The sequence below is a fragment of the Podarcis liolepis genome (genome assembly GCF_965112155.1).
Source record: "Podarcis liolepis genome assembly, chromosome: 16".
In the NCBI taxonomy this organism is placed as follows: domain Eukaryota; kingdom Metazoa; phylum Chordata; class Lepidosauria; order Squamata; family Lacertidae; genus Podarcis; species Podarcis liolepis.
In genome coordinates this window covers 44,799,596-44,823,279 of record NC_139567.1, presented here as the reverse complement: position 1 = coordinate 44,823,279, position 23,684 = coordinate 44,799,596, and the positions used below count along the sequence as shown (strand labels likewise).

General features: G+C 54.6%; 1 protein-coding gene across 5 annotated transcripts in view; it reads left to right on the top strand.

Moving 5' to 3' along the window:
• SMG6 (SMG6 nonsense mediated mRNA decay factor) overlaps positions 1-23,684 on the top strand; it is an 86,675-nt gene that overhangs the window by 20,749 nt on the left and 42,242 nt on the right. For all 5 annotated transcript variants that reach the window (XM_083480214.1, XM_083480213.1, XM_083480215.1 and 2 more), the window contains 2 exons: positions 81-142; positions 2,840-2,985. In XM_083480214.1, coding sequence (XP_083336340.1) covers positions 81-142; positions 2,840-2,985 — 208 coding nt within the window. The remainder of the gene's footprint in view (positions 1-80; positions 143-2,839; positions 2,986-23,684) is intronic.

The window sequence follows — 23,684 nt, the reverse complement described above, 5'->3', positions numbered from 1 at the left end:
TTCGAATTGTTTTCTCATCTTCTTCAACATCATCTTTTCTCTCTCTCTCTCTCTGCTTTCCCCCCCTCTTTCCCATGCAGCTGAACAAAAGGTTCGTCCTGAGTTTTCTCCATGCCCATGGGAAGCTGTTTACCAGGATTGGGTAAGGCTGCAGGATGTTTGTTTTATTTTTCCTACATTACGAGCCCTTTTGGAATTCCAATATTGTTAGCAACTGGGCTTGTGTTTGGAGCGGAGGGCACAGGGTGTGAAGCCGCCTCCTCCTCCTCCCTCCCCCTCCCAGGCCGGCTCTGGAGGGTGGGGCGGGTGGGGGCGAGGGAGAGGGTCAGCACTCCGGCCGGGGCTGGGGCTGGGAGCGCCACCGCAGCAGTGACGCAGCTCTGGCCCTCCTCGTCCAGCACAGCAGCTGCCCTCCTTTATCAGAACAAATTCGTCCCCAGCCAAGTCCATTCGTGCCATTTTCCCGCTGCCGCCTGGAGTTCAGGGCTAGACTGCCACTGCCTGTGGAGGTTCTGTTTAGCATTGAGGTCTGATGCCCCCCGATCTAAATCGTGTCCTCCAGGGATTGGCTCTTGACAAACTGAGGCAGATTGTCAGAGAAATGCCGAGCAGAGGAAAGGAAGTCCCTCTTAGTGCAGCGCAGAGTTAAACTGTGGAACTCCCTCCCACATGAGGCCATGATGGCCAACAGCTTGGGCGGCTTTTTAAAGGGGTTCGGCAAATTCATGGAGGAGGAGGAGGAGGCTATCGAGGGCTTTGCTCTGCCTCCACAGCTGGAGATGGGGATGCTTCTGACTCTCTCTTGCTGGGAACCGCAGGAGGGGAGGCTGCTGCCCTTCTGCTTCAATCCTGCTTGCGGGTTTCCCAGGGGAACACCTAGTTGGCCTCTGTGAGAAGAGGACGCTGGACCAGAAGGGCCCTGATCCACCAGGCCCTTCTGCTGTGTGCTTTATCTTGTCCACCTAGCCCAGCATGTTCCACTCTGACCGGCTGAGCCTCCCAGGATCTCTGGCAGAGAAGCGTCTTTCTCCCCCATTTTCACTTGCTACCAAATTCTGGGTAGCAAGCCTGGGGATTGAACCTCCCCCATGCCAAGCATTCATTCTGCTGTCCCCGGACAGCATTTGGCTCCCAGGTTTTCCCTCAGGTGGCCATTGCTTCTTGGGTGATGGCAGAGGAGTTGGCGTTGCCCCTCTTGGGAAGCCTCCCTGGGTGCGAGGAAGAAGGCGCCTCCCATAAGGATGCCCAAGAAGTCAGCTCCAGTCTGTGCCCTCTCGGACTTCCACCATCCCTGACCACTGGCCATGCTGGCTGCTGGGTGTGCTGGGAATTGGAGTCCAAACAATGGCCACAGGGCCACGGGTTCACGTCAGCTCCCGCAAGGGCCGAGTTTGAGTTGGCTTCGTAACTGGGCGACCTGCAGAGCTCCCTCTGCTGTGAATGAGAGTGCAGGTGCTCATGTTTCCTGTGACAAAACAACGGAAGCGATTTCACTCACTGAGACACACACACACACACTCTTTCCAGTGGTAACCACGTGTAGGGTCAAAGTGGTAATTTCTCTTCACCAAAGTACTTTGTCTCCTTGTGCTCGGCAAATCTCGACGGCAGCCTCATAAAGTAGGCCAGTGTTGCTGAGAAAGAGCGGCTTTTCTCAGTCCCACACAGCCTCCCCTGCTTGCCCCACACCCCATTATTATTATTTATTACATTTATATTCCACCCTGCTGCCAAGGAGCTCAAGGTGGCGCCCATGGTTCTTCTCCCCATTTTATCCACAGCCCTGCAAGGTGAGCTAGGCTGAGAGGCAGTGACTGGCCCAAGGCTGAGGGGGGACTGGAACCTTGGTCTCTCTAGTCTTAATTCGACACCTCTCCACGTCTCCACAACAGCTGGCTTTCTAGCAGATTCTGCCGTTATCTTTCATCCCCATAGAATTGTAGAGGTGGAAGGGACTCCTGAGGGTCATCTAGTCCAGCTCCTTGCATTGCACAAATCGTGGCTAAAACATCCCTGACAGGCCCCCCCCCACCTCTGCTTAAAAACCTCCAAGGAAGGAAAGGCCACCACCATCTGAGGGACTCCATTCCTCTGTCGTCCGGCTCTTACTGTCAGAAAGTTATTCCTGATGTTGAGTCAGAATCTCCTTTCTTGTAACTTGAAGCCATGGGTTCGAGACCTACCCTCCAGAGCAGGAGGAAACAAGTTTGTTCCCTCTTCTATGTGACAGCCCTTGAGGTGTTTGAAGACGACGGCTATGCTTTCTCCTCTGAATCTCCTCTTCTCCAGGCTAAACATCCCCAGCTCCCTAAAATGTTCCTCACATGACTTGGTTCCCTGCCCCTTTTTATCACCTTGCTTGCGCTCCTCTGCTCTCAGGTTGTCGTTACGATAATTACTGTCTATTTGCAATTGTACTGGGAGATAAGTTAATAATAATAATAATAATAATAATAATAATAATAATAATAATAATAATAATACTACAGTGGTACTTCTGGTTGGAATGGGATCCGTTCCGGAGGCCAGTTCGCAACATGAAAAGAGCGCAACCTGAAGTGTCGTATCTGCGCAGGTGCGCAGCGCGATCTGGCGCTTATGCACGAAGCACGATTTAGCACTTCTGCACATGTGCGAGTGGCGAAACCTGGAAGTAACCCTTTCCAGTATTTCCAGGTTGCCACGGGATGTAAGCTGAAAGAACGTAACATGAAGCAAACGTAGCATGAGGTATGACTGTAATATAAATAACAGTGCAATGCAAATGGCGTTGTTAATAATGCAGTGGAAATAATGAGCAACGCAAACAATGTCTCCCCTCCTTCCTTGGTTTCTTCAGGATGGAGACCTTCCCTGCCGTGGCTGCTGAGGTCCTGAGCGAGTTCCGGGTGCTGCTGGGGCACAGCCCCTCGCCCATCGGAAGCACCCGTCTGCTGCAACTCATGGCCATCAACATGTTTGCTGTCTACAACTCCCAGCCCAAAGGTACTGGAGGGGGACAGGTGGGGGAAGGAGTCAGGAAGGAGCCCCAGGCCTCAGTCCTCAGGCGCTGGGTTTGTGAGCAGGACGCAACTCTGGTGCCCAGGAGGCCCTTTGGAAGTCGCGGGTTGAGAAAACTGCTAAATTCCAAAACCCCAGCGGGCAGAGTTGAGATCTTGAGAGCAACTCTTGCTGGTTAGCATCCAGCTCAGGCTTCCCATGGGACCATTTGCTTCCTGTGTGGAGAGGCGCTGCTCATAAGAGCCTAAGGAGAGCCCTGTGCCAGCTGGATCAGGCCAGCTTGTTTATCAGCCTGTTTTTGCAATGGCCAGCCAATGGGAAGAAGCCTGCAAGGAGGTCCTGGTCGCTACAACAGCTCTCTAGTTGTTGTTGCCCGTCACCCGGTATTCAGAGGTAGACTGTCCCTGGGCATGGAGGTTCTGCTATCGCAATTGGCCCTGCTTCCCCCCCCCCCCGCCAAAGGGGGCCCACCTTGTTTCAGCATCCTATTCTTTCAGTGGCCAACCAGGTGCCCCCTAGGGGAAGAAGCTAGCAGCAGAACCCGAGGGCTACAGCAGGGCACTCCGCACCTGCCATTCCCAATCTAGTACCTCTAGGCAGGCTGCCTTTGTCCTTCCTGGTGGGCAGAAGCAGCCAGTGGGTTTGGTCCAAGGAAGGGCCCCCTTTTCTCCCCCTGCCCCTTCAGGGTTTGTCTCTGACACATCGAAAGTGCTGGTGATCGAGCCTGGGCCTCCCCTAAATTCTCCCCCTGTAGCCCTCCGGCTGTGGCCGTCATCCTCATGGGAGAGCAGTGCCAGCAGATCCTGGGGCCAGCAGGTCAGATCTGTGGCTCTCCTGCTGTGTCGTCCTCTATGGCACCCAGAAAGCATTGCTTGCACAACCTTTCTCTTTCCTTTGAGCCTTGGTCTTCCTTGCTCCTTCATTATCATCTTGTTGACTGACAGTCCCATCCTGTCCCCCACCCCACTCTGCCTCGGAAGTGCTGTAGGGGAAGGTGATGCCTGGCCAGCCCCCTTTTGGTAGTTCCTTGGCAGTCCGGAACAGACCCCCCCCCACCACCACCACCCCAGAAGCTGCGATCTCTGTCCCTTGCATGCCGTCTCTCTCCAGAAGGAGGTGCTGGCGGGCTCCCTTTGCCCCCAGGAGGACAAGGAGGAGGCCAGCGCAACACCTTGCCCCAGGTGGCCTCCTTGGGCGCTTTGGGAGCCAGCTGCACACCCGCCTGGCAGGGAAGTGCCGGGTGCCTTTATCCTGACCGCAGACGCGTGGAGAATGTGGTTGGTGGGGTTTTTTTAAGGGGGGGGAATCTGTAATTTGGGCACAGGGAGAGAGGGGTGGCTGGAACGGAGTTTGCAAGCGAGCTAATTGAAGCCGTGCCTTGTGGCAGGGCATCTCCGGCTCGCAGGACTCCCCCCCTCCCCCACCCATCTGTGCCCAATTTACTCCAATCTGGTCTCGGTGGGGCTTTTCTCCCACCCCCAAAGCCCACCCCCTTTCTCTCTCTCTCTCTCTTTCCCCCTTTTAATAATTTGTTTTATAATTCCTGGAATCAAACCCATCTCAAACACACTGTTCTGTTTTACTATATTATTGGATTATACTTCCTATAAATCACTGGAGGGATGTTCATAGGGCCACCGCCGGGATCACTTCCCTTCGCCGCAACCCCCCCCCCCGCCCCCGGCACGTCTTACACACATATCCAGGCAGTTTGTCTTCTGGCCTTTTTGTGCCCTTCCCAGCTGAGCAGGGCAACAGTTGCCCCCACCACCACCACCCAGCCAACTTCTGGCTGTGGCTCCATCTGGCTGATCACGAGCTTTTTGGCCTGTTGGGCAGAACAACCCCCCCCCCCCCATACACTCCTCTGATGTCAGGGTTGGGAAGCCCTGTTGCACAAATGACAGGCCTTGCACTGGCCTTCTGGCGATGTGGCTTAGCAGGTGACCCTCCCTCCCTCTGTATTACGTGGAGAAGGAGCCTCTGAAGAGCAGCCGCTGGATCAGGCCAAGGTGGGTCTGTCTAGCCCAGCAACCTGTTCTCACAGGCCAGCCAGGTGTCCCTGTGGAAAGCCTGTTGGCTCCCTTTAGCTCAGTACTGTCTTCACTGGCTGGCAGCAATGGCTCTCCAAGGTTTTAGGCAGGGGACCATTGCGGTTTGCAGCAACTGGCGTTTGGGATCGTTGCTGCCTCCGACTGCGGAGGTAGAGAGAGCATCCATCATGGCTAGGAGCCCTCCATGAGTTGTCTTTCAAAGCCATCCTGGTTGGTGGCCATCCTTGTTTCCTGTGGCAGTGAGTTCCACAGTTCAGCTGCCCCCGTGTGGGCACCTCCCTGTAATATCAGGCATGTAAAACATTGATTTACATTTTAATCTCTTCTCAGTTCATTGCTGGTTTTATTCTTGGAACTAAATGTTGTTATTTAGTCGTGTCCGACTCTTCGTGACCCCCTGGACCAGAGCACGCCAGGCACTTCTGTCTTCCACTGCCTCCCGCAGTTTGGTCAAACTCATGCTGGTCGCTTCAAGAACACTGTCCCACCATCTCGTCCTCTGTCGTCCCCTTCTCCTTGGGCCCTCCATCTTTCCCAACATCAGGGTCTTTTCCAGGGAGTCTTCTCTTCTCATGAGGTGGCCAAAGTCTTGGAGCCTCAGCTTCAGGATCTGTCCTTCCAGTGAGCACTCAGGGCTGATTTCATTAAGAATGGAGAGGTTTGATCTTCTTGCAGTCCATGGGACTCTCAAGAGTCTCCTCCAGCACCAGAATTCAAAAGCATCCATTCTTTGGTGATCAGCCTTCTTTATGGTCCAGCTCTCACTTCCATACATCACTACTGGGAAAACCAGAGCTTTAACTATACGGGCCTTTGTTGGCAAGGTGATGTCTCTGCTTTTTAAGGTGCTGTCTAGGTTTGGAACTAAATAGTTGGCTTTAACTATTTTTACTGATAACATTTCTTTTTGCAAATTGTTTTGAGAGATTTCTTTTTTTAAAAAAGTTAAGCTGCGCATTAATTTTATGAAATAAATCAAATCAACAGCCTGCCCACCAAACCGAGGCCCGACTCCCAGACCCTTTCAAAAGGGCCCTTGTGGTTCCCCAGAGTTCCTCCGAGGCCTGTCCGCAACGTCTTTTTACCAGTGCCTCCTCGATGTGCAAACCACGCGGCATCTACCAGGACCGGAAAGCCCCAAGCCGAGTCCAGTTTTCTCAGCCGCCTATAAAAATAACGCCGGCTCGTCTGCTGCAGCCTTGGTTTAGTGGCCTTTTAAAATTAGCCCCTCCGGAGTATTTGAGCGTAACCTCAGGCTCCTGGGAGCAGAAAGAGCCGCATGGGGAAGTGGCCCCCAACCCCGCTCTCAAACCCCAGTCTCCGCGCTGCACCTCTTCACCCACACCCCAGGTGAGCCGGGGGGGGGGACCAGAAAAGCTGCAGTGACAAAGTGGGGCTGGGGTGGGAGCAGGGAGGATGCCGCGTGTTTGCAGGTAGCCGGGGATTGGGGCCGCCTGCTTGCAGCCAGCAGACGAGGCAGCTGCCTTATACCTGGTTGGGCTATTTGTCCATCCAGCCCCCTGTTCTCTGCTCCAACTGGCAGCTGGTCTCCAGAGTCTCAGGCTGAGGGGAAGAACCCTTCCATCACCGGGGAAGCTCCGTGGCAGAGCATCTGCCTTGCATGCAGAAGGTCCCCTGTTCAGTCCCCATCAGCATCTCCAGGCAGGGCTGGGAATGGTCCCCTGCCTAAAACCTTGGAGAGCCATTGCTGCCAGCCAGTGAAGACAGTACTGAGCTAAAGGGAGCCAACAATCTCAGTATACGGCAGCTCCCTAACTTCCTGGAAGCTTGCTCATCCGCAGCTCAGCGGTAGTGCACATGCTTGGCTTGCAGAAGGTCCCAGGTTCCATCCCTGGCAACATCTCTGCGTAGGGTTGAAGAAAAGACTCCTGCCTAAAACCCTGGAGAGCTATTGCTGCCAGTCAGTGAAGATCAGCCTGAGCTCGATGGACTCTGCATCAGGCGGCTTCCTATGTGCTCAAGATCCATTTTTAACTGATGATGCTGGTGGCTGAACCTGGGAGTAGAAGTAGATGCAGAAGTAGGTGCTGAAGAAATTTCAGTCCTTGTGCCCTCCAAATGACCTCTGACCAGCCCCGGCCAGCAGTGCCTTAGCCCAGGGCAGACAGAGAGCACCAGGCTGACAAAGGCTGATTCATCAGTTAAGTTCTGGGCGGCCAGAGCAGTATATCTGAATGGGCAGCTCACCAGGGTGGCAAAGCCTGCTGCATTTTTACTTATTTTTTGCTTTCTAGGTTGCATTTCATTTTTCAAGGTCTGAGATACCTTGAAACCGTTTTTTTTTAAGGTGGGATGCATTTAAAAACAAAAAACCCTAATCAACGAAGGTTTCCTTGCTTGTTTCCATGATGGAAGGAAAGGCTCTATTTGCGGAGGTTCCTCTCTCGTACCCGCTGTTCCCACAGAGGCTTGTGCCCACAAGGCCGTCAGCTGTTCAGACTGGGGCGGGCTGGACCAACCACCCCTCTGGAAGACCCGTCCCTGTTGCAGCGCTTGGGTAGTTAGGTTATGGAATTGACTCCCACGAAAGCTCGTGATGGGCACCAGTTTAGATGGCTTTAAAAAGATAAGGGGGGGGGGAGTGGTTCAGTCCTCTGCCTCTCCAGGTAGAGCTGAGAAATACAGGAGAGTCAGTGCAAATGCTTGCAAGCTAAATGAGCTGGCGGCCTGTCTCAGTAGGAAGGCCGTTTCCTACATTTGTCTGGGAGGAGTAAACCTGCATCGTGTGACTGTGAGAAGGGGGTGTCCCCTGAGTCCGCTTGCCAGCTGGTTGTGGGCAGCAGCCCCTTTGGGGTCCGCAAAGCAGCCAGGCTGACTCCCTTAAATCCTGCCTTGTCTGTCGGGGTCTGTTTCCCAGAATCCTCCTGGGCCACCCTTTGCCATCATCTCACATCTTGCTGAGCAGAGCAAGAGTGGGGGGCAAATCCTGCTGTGGTGCTCCGCTCCTGCTTGTGGGCTTCCGCATGGGGCAGGAAGCTGGACTAGGCGCTGGGTCCCCTCTGGCCTGATCCAGCTGCATTCTTATGAGGGGCTGGCAGAGCAGCTTCCTTTCACGTGGAAGCTCCTGAGTTGGATTCCTACCGTTTCCAGCCAAAAAGGGACTCGGCAGCTGGTGGTAGGGAAAGGGGTCTTTTCTGCCTGAGGACCCTGGTGGGCTGCTGCCAGTCAGAGCCTGCAATGCTGGGCTAGGCAGAGAAGAGTCTGAACTGTGGTGGCCCCTTTGAAAAGCCATGGCAGATTGCCTTGCAAGCCCCATCTGGTTAGAGCAGCCTTTCTCCACCTGTGGGTCCCCAGATGTTGTTGAACTACAACTCCCATCACCCCTAACTAGCAAGGCCAGAGCTCGGGGATGATGGGAGTTGTAGTCCAACAACATCTGGGGAGCCACAGGTTCAGAACTGCTGGGTTAGAGTGTCAGAGGAGGGCCTGGGAGGAGGCTGCTCTCCCTCTGTCTGATCTACCTCATAGGGTTGTTGTGAGGGAGTTTCTCTCACCGCCATCCCATGCTGCCTGTGTGTGTGTGTGTGTGTGTGTGTGTGTGTGTGTGTGTGTGTGTGTCATATTTCCTGATCCCTCACTCAGAAAGCTTCAGAACTGGGCCAGAATTAGAACTCAGGACCACTACCCCCAAGAGCCCTGCAGCATCTGGGTCAGGCCCAAGGGGGCCCATCTGGCCCAGCACCCTAGCCTCACAGTGCTCCTTAGAACCTGGGGGTCTAGATAGACTGCCTCTGGGCCTGGAGGTTCTGTAGGAAAAGAGTCCCCCCCCCCCCGGATCAGGCCCTCCTAGTGCAGCGTCCAACCTGCCCTGCCTCCCCTGAACTTTTCCTCTCTCCGTTTCCCTGCCTGAGCGGAGCATCATCCTCTGGGCAGCGCGAGGGGAGCTCTCCGGTGGGGACGTGGGATGGGGAGGGAGCTGCGTCCCAGGCCGCTGAGCCTGCCTGCCTGCCCGCCTGCCTCTTAAAAGCCTGCAGCAGCCAGCGAGCGGAAGCCCTGCACTCCGGCCCATCTGCGCCTGCCGAGGGAGACGCAGCGCAGCTGCTGTTGCTCCGAGTCGCTGGCGCAGCGCAAGAGAGAGGGAGGGAGCCAGATCTGCTGTCTGTTGGGGTTTACTGCTGTCTACATTGAAACATGGCTGGGGCTGGGGGGGGGCTGGGGCTCAGAATGGGGTGGGGGGAGCCGGTGGCACCATGCCAGCCCCAGTTAGCCTGGCCTCCCCCCAACCTTCCCCCCCACCCCCCAACTGATGCTTTAAAGTCACATTTCCAGGCCAGACATAGAATTAATCTCTGGGCACTTCAGATTGCTGGCAGCCCAAAGCAGGATGTGGGATTTTTCTCTCTCTCTCTTTCTCTCTCTCTCTCTGTGTCTTGGCTGACTTTTTTACCTCTCGAAGAATTTGGAAGGGCCGTGAGAGTCCCTCCTCCCCCCCTCCCTTTTCGCCTTGGTGCCGCGAAGCTTTTCTGCTCGCTGATCGCCCTGCTGTGGCTTCGCCCCTAATAGATTTCATATGTCGATGCCGTTGACATCAGTATCAAACTATTCTACATGTGATCTGGTGTGTTTCCTGCAGGAAATCTGCAAGATATTTATTAAGAACTAATAAAATAAACCTCTCCCCGAGCTTTTAGGTAGTTTTCAATTGTCCGCGTCTCCCTCGTTTCCTTTTATCAACTGGGGGGGGGGGCGTGCTTTGTTTTTGTTTTGTTTTTTGCTCTTCCCTCTGACCATCACAAAAAAGACACCCACCCAAAGTGGGAAGCCAGAATATTTTGGGGCGGGTGGTTTGAGGGAAGAAAGAGACAGCTCTGCAAAGACCTGCGTCTTCAGGGCTTGAATTCACAGGGGCTGCAATGGCTGTGCCTGTTCTTTTTATAGCACACCCTCCTTTGTGTGTGTGTGTGTGTGTGTGTGTGTGTGTGTGTGTGTGTGCCTGTGCCTGTGTGTGGCTTCGGCAGCCTTCACACCAGCGCTTAGAGGGCTGCCTTTGCACTACTGTTAAATTTCCTGCCCCTCTCGCAGCTGGAGACGGTTAGCTTGCAAATTGAAGTAATCCTGGTCAAGAAGAAGGCCGCCTTGGGGGCCCTGGGCCCTGCGTTCAGGATGCGGGTGAAGGAGGGCAGCGAGCGTGGGCTGGCCCCCTTCTTTCCCTTTCCAAGATAGCCATCTGGGGCTGCCATAGAGTTGTAGCCTTGGAAGGAATCCCAGAGGTCATCTAGTCCAACCCCCTGCAATGCAGAAACCGCAACTGAATATTCCCTGGGAGATGGCCACGCTCGCTCTGCTTAAAAGCCTCCAAGGAATTAGTATTCATATTTGTATTAGTATTAGTATTCGCCGCCCATCCAACTGGGTTGTCCCCACCACTCTGAGCTGCTCCCAACAAAATATTAAAAACACAGTAAAACATCAGACATTGAAAACTTCCCTATACAGGGCTGCCAAGGGAGTCCATTCCCCTGCCAGCTTAGTAATGGAGCTTTAGGTCTTTTGCCCCTTTGGGGGGGAAGATTTCTCAGAGCTCATGCAACTCCTTTCCAGAAAAGGCACATTTTCTTCCCCTTTTCTTTTTGAAACCCATTACATGTGCGTGTGGCCCCCTGGGATGCTTTCCTGTGTCTCTTGTGTGGCTCGGGGGGGGGGGGGCGTGGAGAAACACTGGCGCTCAGGAAGGGTCACACAGGAAACTCTCCCCACCCCCAATATACACTGGGCTATGGGTTAGAGCGGCAAGAGGCAGCCACTGGCGCACGGCAAACATCCCCAAGCCCCCTGGGCTGACATCTGGTGCAGGGCAGACATCCCTCCCATTAATTAGGGGGGCTAGCAAAAAAAAATAATAAATGGGGAAGAAAATCTTTTTATTGTACAAACTGATGGCGGGCTGCTTGGCTCTCCTGCAGCAGCAGGATCCGAGATTCGAAACAATAAAAAATGTGTGTGTCCCCCACCCCTTTAGGTAACTTTTTTTAAAAAATGCCTGCTTACCAGCCCCCCTGGAGGGGCTGTTTGGGGAGGGTGGGCCCACCGGCCGCTGTGCCTGGCCTGTACCCATCCTTGAGAGGTGGCTGACGCTGGCACCAGAAGAAAGGCAGCCCCATTTTTCCAAGAACTCTGCTCTTTCTCAGCTTGATAAGCATTTGAACGCAACGCCGCTCGATTGGAATTGGCAGGGTGTCCTCATTCTTTTGTCTGCCTGTTTATTTTTCCCCTCATCCCTCCACATGTGCTCGGCAGCCCACGGATGAGGCACCCCCAAGACCCGGAGGCTGGGAAAACGTGGTGCGGAGGCCGTGCCAGGACCCCCTCTTTCCGCAGCCGGGCAGCGACTCCCAAGGCTGCAAGTGAGGAGGACGGGGCAGTAGAAGCCAGCGCAGCTTAGGTTTAATCTTGGGAAGGGTCAAGGCTCTGCCAAGTGGAGATGTTTTCAAGTGCAGGCTGCCATTGGCCCCCCAGCCTCTGGGCCTCATCCAGCAGCCGGACTCTTCTTTCACACTGGTGGGGAATTGGTCTGTCAATAACTGTTAGCTGTAACAGACCCAGGAAAGGTGCCTGGCCCTCACCCAAGTGCCCAGGACTGTTGCACCGGCCTTTGCCAACCAGGTGTCCTTCAGGGGTGCTTGCACTACAACTCCCAGCCACCAACGTGAATCGATTAAAAATATATATAAATCCATTGCATTTATATCCCACCTTTTCCTCAGTGGGCCTCAAGGTACATGGTTCTGGCCCTCATTTAATCCCCACAACAGCCCTGTCAGGTGGGAGAGGCTGAGAGTGAGTGATCAGCCCCCGGGGTCACCCAGGGAGCAGTCCCCAAATGCCAGGCTGGTGGAGGCTGAGACTCATCCACAGCCCCAGTAACAAACACAGGAAGCTCTGTGATCAGAGGGAAGGACAGGGGGACTGAGCAGGATGCTGCAGTGCCGTCCCATGAGGACTAGGAACTTGGCCTTTGAAGTCTGCTCTGCTCGGGGACGCAGTGTTCTGTGCCCCAGCCCAAACGCAGCACCGGCTGCATGAATAGCAACCGCCAGTCAGGCTTGTGGAAGGCAAGTGTCCTCCTGAGTCCTGCGGTGTGGATCCCCCCTGCCTTCAGGGGAAGATGAGGGCAGAAGCTGGGAAGAAAGGCTTAGCAAAAGGCAGACGTTAGTGGGCTCTTCTTCCTTGGTGGTTTCTAAGCAGAGGCCAGGTGGCCGTCTGTCAGGGATGCTTTAGCTGGGATTGCGAGGCGGGACTAGATGGTCCTTGGGGTCAATTCCAACTCTGCAAGTCTGTGATTCTGCGGAAACCCCAAATGCCCAAGCGGGTGGATCAAAGACCTTGATCAGTATGCAGCATTAATGCCACACAAGCAGGTGGGCAGCAAGCTGTGTGTGTGTATCCGTGTGTGTGTGTGTGTGTGTGTGCGCCCAAAGGACTTTGGAGCCCTGAATTCTAGCTTAGAATAAGCCCATCCCTGAAAAGCTGTGCAAGAGAGAGCCGTCATTCTGGCAAGGCGGCTCTCGCGGCGCAGGATTCTGACTCCGTCAAGAAGTTCTTGCCACAGACCAGACCGGTCTGTTTCCTTGGCTACAGTCTGATGCTCTCCCAAGTGGGGGGAGTCTCAAAGCTGGAGCAAAGGGGGGGGGAGTTTTTAAGCAGAGGTCGGACGGCCACCTGTTGGGGATTCTTGAGCTGTGCTCCCTGCATTGCAGTGGGCTGGGCTGGATGACCTTTGGGGGACCCTGCCAACTCTGCAGTTCTCTGTTGGAACTAGAGTAGCCTTGGCATTGTGCTTGTGAGTTAACGGGGGGGCTGCTTGGGGGGGGGGTGCCACTTAGTAAAGCTGGCTGGATCTCCTGCACTGGGTGGGGGTTAGGGTAGTAGGGGAGCCTTCCCCTCCTGCAGAAAAGAAAAACCCTTTTGGTCAGAAGTTCCTGCCAGAGGGGCCTTCTGCTTGGCCCTGTGCTGGCGTCCTGTGGCATGGGTGCCAGGGCCAAGAGAAATGTCCCCTGCCCGGGGGGCTTTTACTTATTTTTCCCTCCTAGTGGCATCTGCCCTTCCTTTGCTGCTCTCCCCCCGCCCCCAGCAGTCCTCCTCAATTCCACACTGGGGGTTTTTCTCTCCCCCCGCCCCGGTCTATCTTTTTCCATCTCTCTGTCTCTCTTCGTAACAGTTTTTAATAATGTTTTAGTTAGTTCCAGCCCTTTTCCCTCAATGGATCCCATTGGAAAAAAACAAAAAGCATTTTGAAAGGAAACAGTTATACACTTCCCTTCCTTTGAAACTCTTGCTGGCACCTTTTCCAGCGCAGTAAACCATACAACATGGATTTTCAAGAGTTTCCAAACACAGACATGCTGGCGTTAAATTTATGAAAAAATGTTTTATTCGGCCGTGTGCTCCAGAAAGAGAGAGGAGCCTCGGAGCGGCTGGTCAGAGTTGAAACCCAAGCCCCCGGCTCGGAATCGGGCTCCCCCCAAACCTGCTAGGAGACGCAGCTGCCAACCCCAGGCAGCTTGCTGGGCCTTTCCCAGTGCCTCTGCAGCTTCTCCTCTCCCAGAAAGGAAAGCGGGGGGGGGGGAGAGGAAGAGGAAGAGGAGTCCCCCTTCGGCTACTGGCCCTGCGGCCGGCCCAAGAGAGACTCTGCCGCAAATCAGCGCTTTGGGGTGGGGCTTTTAAGAGCAAATCTGCACTGAGATGAGTCTGCTCTGCAGGGCTTTCTGCTGGGAGGGGGGCTATTAAAATTACACACACACCCCAGGTAGTCCGGAGTCTGTGTCGGGTATAGACAATGCGGTGTACACAGGAAGTCCCAGAGGCACTTCCCATAGGAAGCTGCCGTATACAGAGTCAGGCCATTGGGTCGATGTAGCGGCTTTTGTCAGTTTTGACTACAGTGGTACCTCAGGTTAAGTACTTAATTCATTCTGGAGGTCCGTTATTAACCTGAAGCACCACTTTAGCTAATGGGGCCTTCCGCTGCCGCTGTGCAGAGCACGATTTCTGTTCTCATCCTGAAGCAAAGTTCTTAACCCGAGGTACTATTTCTGGCTTAGCGGAATCTGTAACATGAAGCGTCTGTAACCCGAGGCCCCACTGTATTTTTATGTCCGTCTTTGGCACTGAACTGTTTTGCTGCTTCGCATCGCCGAAGGTGGCTTCTGAACGCCGTTTAAAATAGGCGCAGATTCCAGGAGAGGCGGAGGGTTCAGGGCATGTCGCCAGAAGAGTCTTCCTGGTAGGGCAGATGGGCTTGCGGGTGAGGAAGGAAGGACTGATGGACAGGAGCGGCGGCGGCCGCCCTTGCCCTGCAGGCTTTGATGACAGAGCTGCTCCTCTCCCTGGGCCCTCGCCACCCCACCAGCCACACACCAAGGAGTCTCCAAGGAAACTGGGTCTCCCTCCTGCACATTCACACACGGCTGTCAGGCTCCAGACAGCCTCTGGCGCAGGGCTGGGGGAATCCTGCCTGGCCTCTCCCACCCAGCGATGGAGTCTCAGCCTCCTGCGGGGTGAAGGGGTGCTCCCTTCTGGCTGCAGGTGATCCCAAGCAGCCTGCAGAGGCCGGCAGCTTTCTCTGCACTTGGGCTGCCAGAGGAAGCCCCTGCGCTTTCCCCCTGGAAACGTGAGTGCTGCGCATCAGGAACTTGCCCCCCACCCCACTTCTAGCCATCCTGCAGTTAAACGTGGGCGCACTTTGCTCAAATACGGGAGCTGTGTGTTTCCTCTTCTGAGCTGGCGAGGCGGCAGGGGCCCCAAATAGCACCTCCTTGGAAGAGGCCCCAGACGGCACTAAAACCCTGGCCCCAAATCTCCAGCAGAATTCTATGAGTTGTGCAGCCCTGGGGGAGCAGAGGTCTCTGCTCTTTGCAGCTTGGCAGAATCTGCTGTTTCTGCTAGTCCTGGTGAGGGATGTTGCCATGGGAGACCCTACCCCAGACCCCAGCAGTTGTATTCCCTCCAGAGCAGTTTTGTGGGGTTAATAGCGGCGGGTGTGCACAGACACCAGTATGGCTCTGTTCTGTCTCAACTGTTGGAGACGGCAGATGCCTCTGAATGGCAGTTGCTGGGAATCGCAGGTAGAGAGAGTTGCTGGTGCGCTCAGTTCTCGCATGTTGGCTTCTTCCCTTTGAGGGCACCTGGTTGGCCACTGCGAGAACAGGATGCTAGACTAGAAGGGCCCTCTTTGGCCTGGTTGTGGACAAGTGTCATGCTAGCAGAACCTCCATGCCCAGGGACAGTCTACCTCTGAATACCAGGTGGTGGAGAACAACAAGAACTGGAGAGTTGCTGTAGTGCTCTGGCCCTGCTTGCAGGCTTCCCACTGAAGTATCTGGTTGACCATGTGAGAACAGGAGGCTGCGCCAGGTGGACTATCGGCCTGACCCGGCAGGCGCTTGTTAGGCTGCTGCGCCCTGGGCCCTGGAGGGTTGCCACCGAGAGCTCCTGGTGCCTGGGTGTTTCTGTCCGTGCAGGGTCCCCCAGGTGGGGAGGCTGCAAAGCCATCGTGCCCTCCCTGCTCACCCCATAGGCGGCACCCGCTCTGCCCCATGGCGGGCCTGTGGAAATGGCTTCTCCGCCTGTTGGTCATTAGGGGCCTTTTCAGGAAACTTCTGAGAATAACACGTTCTAAAAATGGGAGAACCGCTTTCCACAGATAGCTTCCGGGAAAGGGGCCGAGTTAATTTTAGCCGCTACAGCGCCCTTTTCCGCTTTCAGGGGGGACGCGAGCTTGAGGCTGAAGACCCCGGTGTGTGTGTGTGTGTGTGTGCGCGCGCGCAAGGATGCAGCGCTGCTCAGTCACCTCGCAGAGGGGAAACGGGTCTGGTCTTCCATGGATCCAAACCCAGAGGCCGTCCTCAGAGTCACCTCTCCCTCCTGCCGCCTGCTCCTATTGGCTCTCCAGGCGAAAGGGGACGAGCGTGTGGGGCTCCAGGGGTTGGACGTGGGGTTCAGGACCCTGGCCAGGGCAAGCCCCTCTCGTAGCCGGGCTTCCTGTGCGAGTCCCGCGCAGGCCCAAGGCCACGTCTGGGAATATGCCATTAATTTTTATACTTTCCCCTGTAAACCACCGACCCTTTTTATGATGTCAGGAGGGATTCCTTAATTCTGCAGCTGCTTCCTGGTTACGTCAGAGGAGAGCCTCCCGTCCTGGAGCCGAAAGAGAGAGCTATGCTCCCCGGCTTGGGGGCTGGGGGGGGCAGAAACAAATGAAGTGTTGAGTATCTAATGGCTTCCATGGGGAGAGCCCCTCTGTTCTCTCTCCCCCACCCCTTGCTCCACACTTTCCACCAGGCCTTACCTTGTCCTTCTCTCCCCCTCCCTCCAAGAAAGAGTGATTTGCAAAGGAGGCTCTCAAAGGCCACACCTGCCCCCCCCTTGTCCGTGAAAGCACGCTGTCCTAGGACATGGGGGGGGGGTGTTTGTGCAAATCCAGCACAGAAAACCGTGGCCCTTTTCCCAATCTCCTGATGCCCAGACAGAGAAGAGCTTTTGTCCTCTGATGCCCCAAAGGACTAGAAAGTTACAGGAGGGGAGATTCTGTGGATCCACCAGGATCCATTCTGTGTTTTTAATATTTTGTTTCTGAGCTGCCCAGAGTGGCTGGGACAACCCAGTCAGATGTGCAACATATTAATAATAATATTATCATTCTATTCTAAGGCCAGTGATCCAGGCCTGCGAGGAAGGCTCTTAAAAATGAGGCAAAAAAAATGAGAGGCACAAATACAAGATGGGTGACACCTGGCTTGAGAGCAGTACATGTGAAAAGGATCTAGGAGTCTTGGTTGACCACAAACTTGACATGAGCCAACAGTGTGACGCGGCAGCTAAAAAAGCCAATGCAATTCTGGGCTGCATCAATAGGAGTATAGCATCTAGATCAAGGGAAGTAATAGTGCCGCTGTATTCTGCTCTGGTCAGACCTCACCTGGAGTACTGTGTCCAGTTCTGGGCACCACAATTCAAGAAGGACACTGACAAACTGGAACGTGTCCAGAGGAGGGCAACCAAAATGGTCAAAGGCCTGGAAACGATGCCTTATGAGGAACGGCTAAGGGAGCTGGGCATGTTTAGCCTGGAGAAGAGGAGGTTAAGGGGTGATATGATAGCCATGTTCAAATATATAAAAGGATGTCACAAAGAGGAGGGATAAAGGTTGTTTTCTGCTGCTCCAGAGAAGCGGACACGGAGCAATGGAGCCAAACTACAAGAAAGAAGATTCCACCTAAACATTAGGAAGAACTTCCTGACAGTAAGAGCTGTTCAACAGTGGAATTTGCTGCCAAGGAGTGTGGTGGAGTCTCCTCCTTTGGAGGTCTTTAAGCAGAGGCTTGACAACCATATGTCAGGAGTGCTCTGATGGTGTTTCTTGCTTGGCAGGGGGTTGGACTCGATGGCCCTTGTGGTCTCTTCCAACTCTAGGATTCTATGATAAGTAGACCCCCTCTGCTCTTGATAGATCAGGTACCTTCAACCTTTTCAGACCCAGGACCCACTTCTCACCCAGACATGCATTTGGGGACCCATTTATTGGTCTTATCCCATATATTTGCTGGGTGGTGGTGCTCCTGTTGTGGCCCACCTCGGATCAGGCCCTGGCCCACCAGCTGGAAGACCTATTCAAGTCTTAATAGATTGAGAAGGGGCTCAGCTGAACTTCCAAGGATCCTGTCTTTCTCTCTCTCTCTCTCTCTCTCTCTCTCTCTCTCTCTCTCTTCCCTCCTCGCTCTAAGAGTAACTTAGCCAGGTGAACTTAGTGGGACTGGGAATCTTTGGTGAAGGCTTTTGCGCACACACGCGCACACACACACACACACACACACACACACCCCATGCAGGCGCTATTTCCCTTTCTACTCCTCTTTCCCTCCCCTCTTTGGACAGTGGGGCTACAAGACTTTTGCATTCAATGGGTATTCCTGGCTCCAGCCAACGTGTGCGCATGCTGCTTGAGTCTGGCAGGAGACTGTCATTTGGGAGGAGGTGGGAGGGAGCCATGTGTCAGGCACACATTAAGCTAGGGCTTTGGAGGAATGCCCCCCAGCTGGGACTCTTCCTCCTCCCCCCCCCCCAACATCCCACCCCAGAGATTTGCATTCCTGTCTGGTTGACATACCAGCCTCTCTCCCCCCCCCCCCCCCGCCGCCTCATCCCTCTGCATCCCAGTGGGGGCTTAGAAGCATCCACAGGCGCTCCTGGGTGCTTGCCTCCTCTCTGGCTGCCCACTTCCTGCAAGAAGGCCAGCCGTGGGGCTGGGAAGGGGGGAGGCGGAGGGTGCGGTGCCAGGACTGTCTGGCTGAGGGTGACTCAGAAGGCAACAACTCAGCGAGTGTCTGAGCAGCAGTGATAAGGGAAGAGGCAAATGATGATCGCCTCCAGGTGGTGTCAGCTGGGAGGGAGATGGGGGGGAGCCAGCCCCACAGTCTTCCTGCCAGCCAGCTGGTGGAGAGGGGTCTGGTGGTGGCGGCGGCCGCAGAGTCAGTCGATGAGACATCAAGAGGTTGCCTCCTGGGGTGACTCCCCCACCCTGGCTGGCCATCCGGACACATCCACTTTTGGCTTTTGGGAGCAGAGTGCTGCTGCTGCCTTCTGCTCTCAAAGGCCAAGCTCTCTGGCATCACATCTGGAAAGGTGTGTCTCATTCAGCCTGGGCTGTGCAAGACTCTGGATCTGGCCAGTGGCCCATCTAGGCCACCATCCTCTTTCTAAGGGGGCCAAGCGGATGCTTCTTCCAGGAAGCCCATAAGCAGAGTCCGAGCGCAAGAGCTCTCTCTCCCCTCTTCATTACTGGGTGAAGGTTTTTCTGTCTTGGCAAATGGTCTGGTGCAATTCTGGACCCTTTCACAGCCCACCAACACTGGCCTCCCTTGGCCCGAAATCAGGGTCTCTCTTAACACCCACGTCCTGTGTGTTTTGTCAGGTAGATGATGATGATGCTCATCTGGTCCAGCATGCTCTTCTCACGGTGGCCAATGAGATGCCCCAGGGGCAACCCCATAAGCAAGACCAGAGCCCAAGAGCCCTCTCTCCTCTTGTGGTTTCCAGCAACTGGGATTCAGAAGCATTCCTGCCTCTGACCGTGGAGGCAGGACAGAGCCATTGTGACTCGTAGTCCTCCGTAGCCTTTTTCTCCTCCGTGGATTTGTCCAACCCTGTTTTCAAGCCATTTCGCTTGGTGGCCCTCCCTTGCCTCCCGTGGGAGCAAGTTCCATAGGTTAACTGCGCAGTTGTCTCCATCTGGGGCCATTTGGCCCCTTCTGCCTGGGCATTAGCCCTGCTGCTACTCTCGCTCCTTCCACTGGCTCCCCTGACCTGGCAGTGGCCTTCGCGTAGCTCCCTCGTCTTGCTTTGCTGCTCCCATCCGGGCATTGAGGAGGAAGCTGGCACTTTCTGCTTTCTCCTGCTGCTTCTTCTTCCCAGGCTCTTCCTCTGGCTCCCTCCTCCATGGCCACCTCCTTCCTCTCTCGCTGCCCTTCAGGCCTGGCCGATGGTGTCCAGCACACCCTGGCGGGGAGCGCTGGGTGTTTATCACTTTTCCTGGAGATTATCTGTTTTAAGCACTCCTTGACAGTTACAATAACAAGGGCCGCGCTCTCGGTTTCCCAGCACAGAAAAAGGGGACACTCTCCCGCCGCTGAAAGATGTATAGCGCTAATTGGAAAGGCATAACATCCGGCCACATGGCAGCCCCTCTCCGCTTCCTGAGCCTCGACAACTTTGACGACAGTTGGTTTATGTTTTCCACGAATATTTTGTTCTCTGGGAAACGAAAGCGGCCTTCCCGGCCAAGCGGGAGGCAGCTCCCAGGTAGACGGACACCAGGGCGTGCGTGTGAGTGCCAGAGCATCCCCTGTGCTCTGGAGAGCAGAGTGGCCGGGGCGAACCTGGGAGAGGAGCGCCCCCAAGGCCCCCTCGGCCACTTGAGAACATAAGGAGAGTCTGCTGGATCAGGCCAAAGGGGGCCCGTCTAGTCCAGCCTCCTCTTCTCCCAGCGGCTGAACAGATGCCTATGGGAAACCTGCAAGCGGGATTTGAGCCCAAGAGCAACACTCCTCGCTCCTGTGGCTTCAGAAGCCTGGCTGCCTCTGACCGTGGAGCCAGCGTGCAGCCAGCGTGGCTAGTAGCTATCCATGGCCCTCTCCTCCCCAAATTTGTTTAATCCTCTTTCAAAAGTCACCTGCGAGGAGTGAAGCTACAGGGAATCGGACACAGTGCCTTCTCGGTAGTGGCACCCACCCTGTGGAACGCCCTCCCATCAGGTGTCAAGGAGATAAGTAACTATACAATCTTTGGAAGACATCTGAAGGAAGCCCGGGAAAGGGAAGGTTTTTAATGTTTGATGTTTCGTTGTGTTCTTATATCTGCTGGAAGCTGCACAGAGTGGCTGGGGAAACCCAGTCAGATGGGCGATGTACCATTATTATTATTATTATTATTATTATTATTATTATTATTATTATTACTATTATTATTATTTATAACCACTATTACTGTTATCATCATCATCCAAGTGGGTGGCTGTCACTACCTCCTGGGAGAGCGAGTTCCACCATTTAACTCCTTCTGCGTGAAGAAGGACTATCCTTTGATCTGTTGCCCCTTCTTGGTCTCTCTTCTTGGGTCACCTGGTTGTCTTCTCTTTCCACCTTGGCACCCCAGAGAGACCAGCTCTATGGGTGCTAGAAGGATGTCCTCACAGCTGCCCCTCTGCCCAGCTGATCTCAGGCCGCTTCTGGACCCTGCAACCCCCTTGGCCTGGCAAGTGGGACCTGCAGTGCTAGGCGAGGGGCAGTGTAAAGTTGTGCAGTAGTTAGAGCAACAGACTAGGACCTGGGGGAGACCAGGGGTCCAAGCCTCACTTGGCCATGAAACCCACGGGGAGACCTTGCTCCCATCCCTCCCCCTCAGCCTAACCTGCCTTGCGGGGTTGTTGGGGGGATTAAATGGGGGGGGGGGAGCCATGGAAGCCACCTTGAACTCTGTGGAGGGAAAGTGGGATATAAATGTAAAGTAATAAATAAATAGGGGACGCAGGTGGCGCTGTGGTCTGAACTACTGAGCCTAGGGCTTGCTGATCGGAAGGTCAGTGGTTCGAATCCCTGCAACGGGGTGATCTTCCATTATTTGGTCCCAGCTCCTGCCAACCAAGCAGTTCAAAAGCACATCAAAGTGCAAGTAGATAAATAGGTACCGCTCCGGTGGGACGGTAAACGGCGTTTCCATGTGCTGCTCTGGTTTCGCCAGAAGCGGCTTAGTCATGCTGACCACATGACCCGGAAAAACTGTCTGCGGACAAAATGTCGGCTCCCTTGGCCAGTAAAGGGAGATGAGCGCCACAACCCCAGAGTCGTTCGCGACTGGACTTAACTGTCAGGGGTCCTTTACTTTTTAAATAAATAAATAAATATTCAGAGTTGTGCCACAAATGAGCCTCACTTTAGAACACTGGACAAGAGGTTGTTGTCGGACTACAGCTCCCATCATCTCCGCCTGTTGGGAGCAAGCAATGTCTGGTTCCCCCGCCTCACTTTATTGGGATATTATTGGTGAGCTTTAGTGCCTAAGGGAAATAAATGGCAGCCACCCACCCAGCTTGGCTTCCCTGGCGGCCCCTTCAGTTCGTAGGCGTGAGAAATTCAGGCGCCACCTTTAGAATCGCTTAGCAAAGGAGAAGAGATTTCTGGGCTGAGCAGCAGCTTCAGAGCAAAGGCCGCCCCCTGCATCGCTCTGCGGGGGTCCTGCGATTCCTGCACAAAACTGCAGGGTCAGTGGAATCTGAACACCCAAGTTCAGTTTCCTCAGAGCGAGTGCGAGAGAGAAAGCAGCAAGTGCCTAGACCCTGTTGCTGCGAAGTGAGACTGGTCGGCCTAAAACCTGGTGGGTCTTAGAAGACTCCGTGGGTTTCCAGCCGTTAAGGAGCTGCGTATCTGAGCCCTGCCTGGCTCTCAGTGACAAACTGTCAGGTGCCATAAGAAAGCTGCAGAGATAGCGCAGGATAGTACGCACCCCTGAAATGATCTCCTTCAGCTTCTGCCTTCTGGAAGAAGGTATAGGGTTATAAAGACCAGGACTAGCCGCCTGAGAAACAGTTTCTACCCAAATGCAATTCTGGTTCTAAATGCAGTATAAGGAGTCTCTATAGTATATTGTATTTTAAAATGGGGTTTCAGAGTTTTTAGGGGGTTTTGAATGTCTTATGTAGATTTTTCAATTTCATTGTTCTGTATGGGACAGTGACAATAAAGATATCGTATCGTAAACAGGACAGATCACGCTGCCTGCTGTGCCTTTTGTAAAGTTGCCTATCTCTCCGCTGTGCATTTGGACACCTCCGAAGATACTGCTGGGCTGCCTCTCTTGCCCTCCACTCACGGCTTCAGAGTCATGGCGTCCTCCCCCCATCACCTCTGTCAGCTTCTGGGGGACGGAGCGGGGTGATTCCCTGCCCTCCTCCCTCCAGAAGTGCCTAAGCTGCCTGGCATCTGCGTTGGTCAAGTCCAGCGGTGAAGGAGCTGCCCCTCCCGCCTCGGCAGCTGTGACTTGAGACGGAGCCAGGCTGCGCCCCTAATTATCCCTCTGACACTCTGCAGAGCTCCTCTTGGCACGAGGGGAAGGGGCCAGGCTGGGTGGCCGCCCTTCCCCGCTGGCGCACCAGGGCCTGGGTGGCAAAGCGGGATGGGTCAGTCTATTAAGACTCTCTGCCTTTTCACCAGGCTCTCCATGGCAGCCCAGACTGGCCTCTGTCAGATTTTCAGAGGGGCATGGAGGAGAGGGGGCAGCAGTGGTCACCAGTTGTCCTTTAAAAGAGGACAAATTGATAGCTATTAACCAGAATGGCTCGGCTCGGCCTTCCCGGTCAGAGACAGCCATGCTTCTGGATGCTAGTTGCTGGAAACCGCAGGAGGGGAGAGGGCTCTTGGGCTCAGGTCCATCTTGCGGGTTTTGCGTTCAGGCGTCTTTGGACCCTGTGAGAGCAGGATGCTGAACTAAATTTGCCCCCTTTGGCCTGATTATGTTTGAGAGCCTCAGATGAGCCCTCCTGTCCAGGTCAGGCAATGCCACCCCCACGCCTAGCCCACATCATTGCTCTGCAACCAGAGCGTGCTTGGTGGCAATGGTGGTGGTCTGGCGCCAACTCTCCAGGGCTCCCTTGGTGGATCAGTCAGGCGTGAGGTTCATAGAAACACGGAATAGTAGAGTTGGAAGGGAACCCAGGGGTCATCTCACCCAACCCCTGGCAACACAGGAATCTCAACTAAGCATCCCTGACAGGTGGCCATCCAACCTCTGCTTAAAAACCTCCAAGGAAAGAGAGTTTGCTGCCTTCTGAGGTGGTCTGCTCCACGGTTGAACAGCTCTTCCTAATGTTGGGTCAGAATACCCTTCCTTGTCATTTGGAGCCATTGGTTTGGGTCCTCTCCTCTTGCTCCCTCCTGCATCTGATATAGTTGAAGGTGACTCTTATCTCTCCTCTCGAGCTCCTCTTCTCCATGCTCAACATCCCCTGGTCCCTCAACCGTTCCTCATAAGGCTTGGTTTCCAGACTGCCCCCTGGACAAGAACTTCTGTCGCTGCTGCTTTGGTGGGGTTTTGTCCGAGGTTGCACGGGAGGGCGCTGAC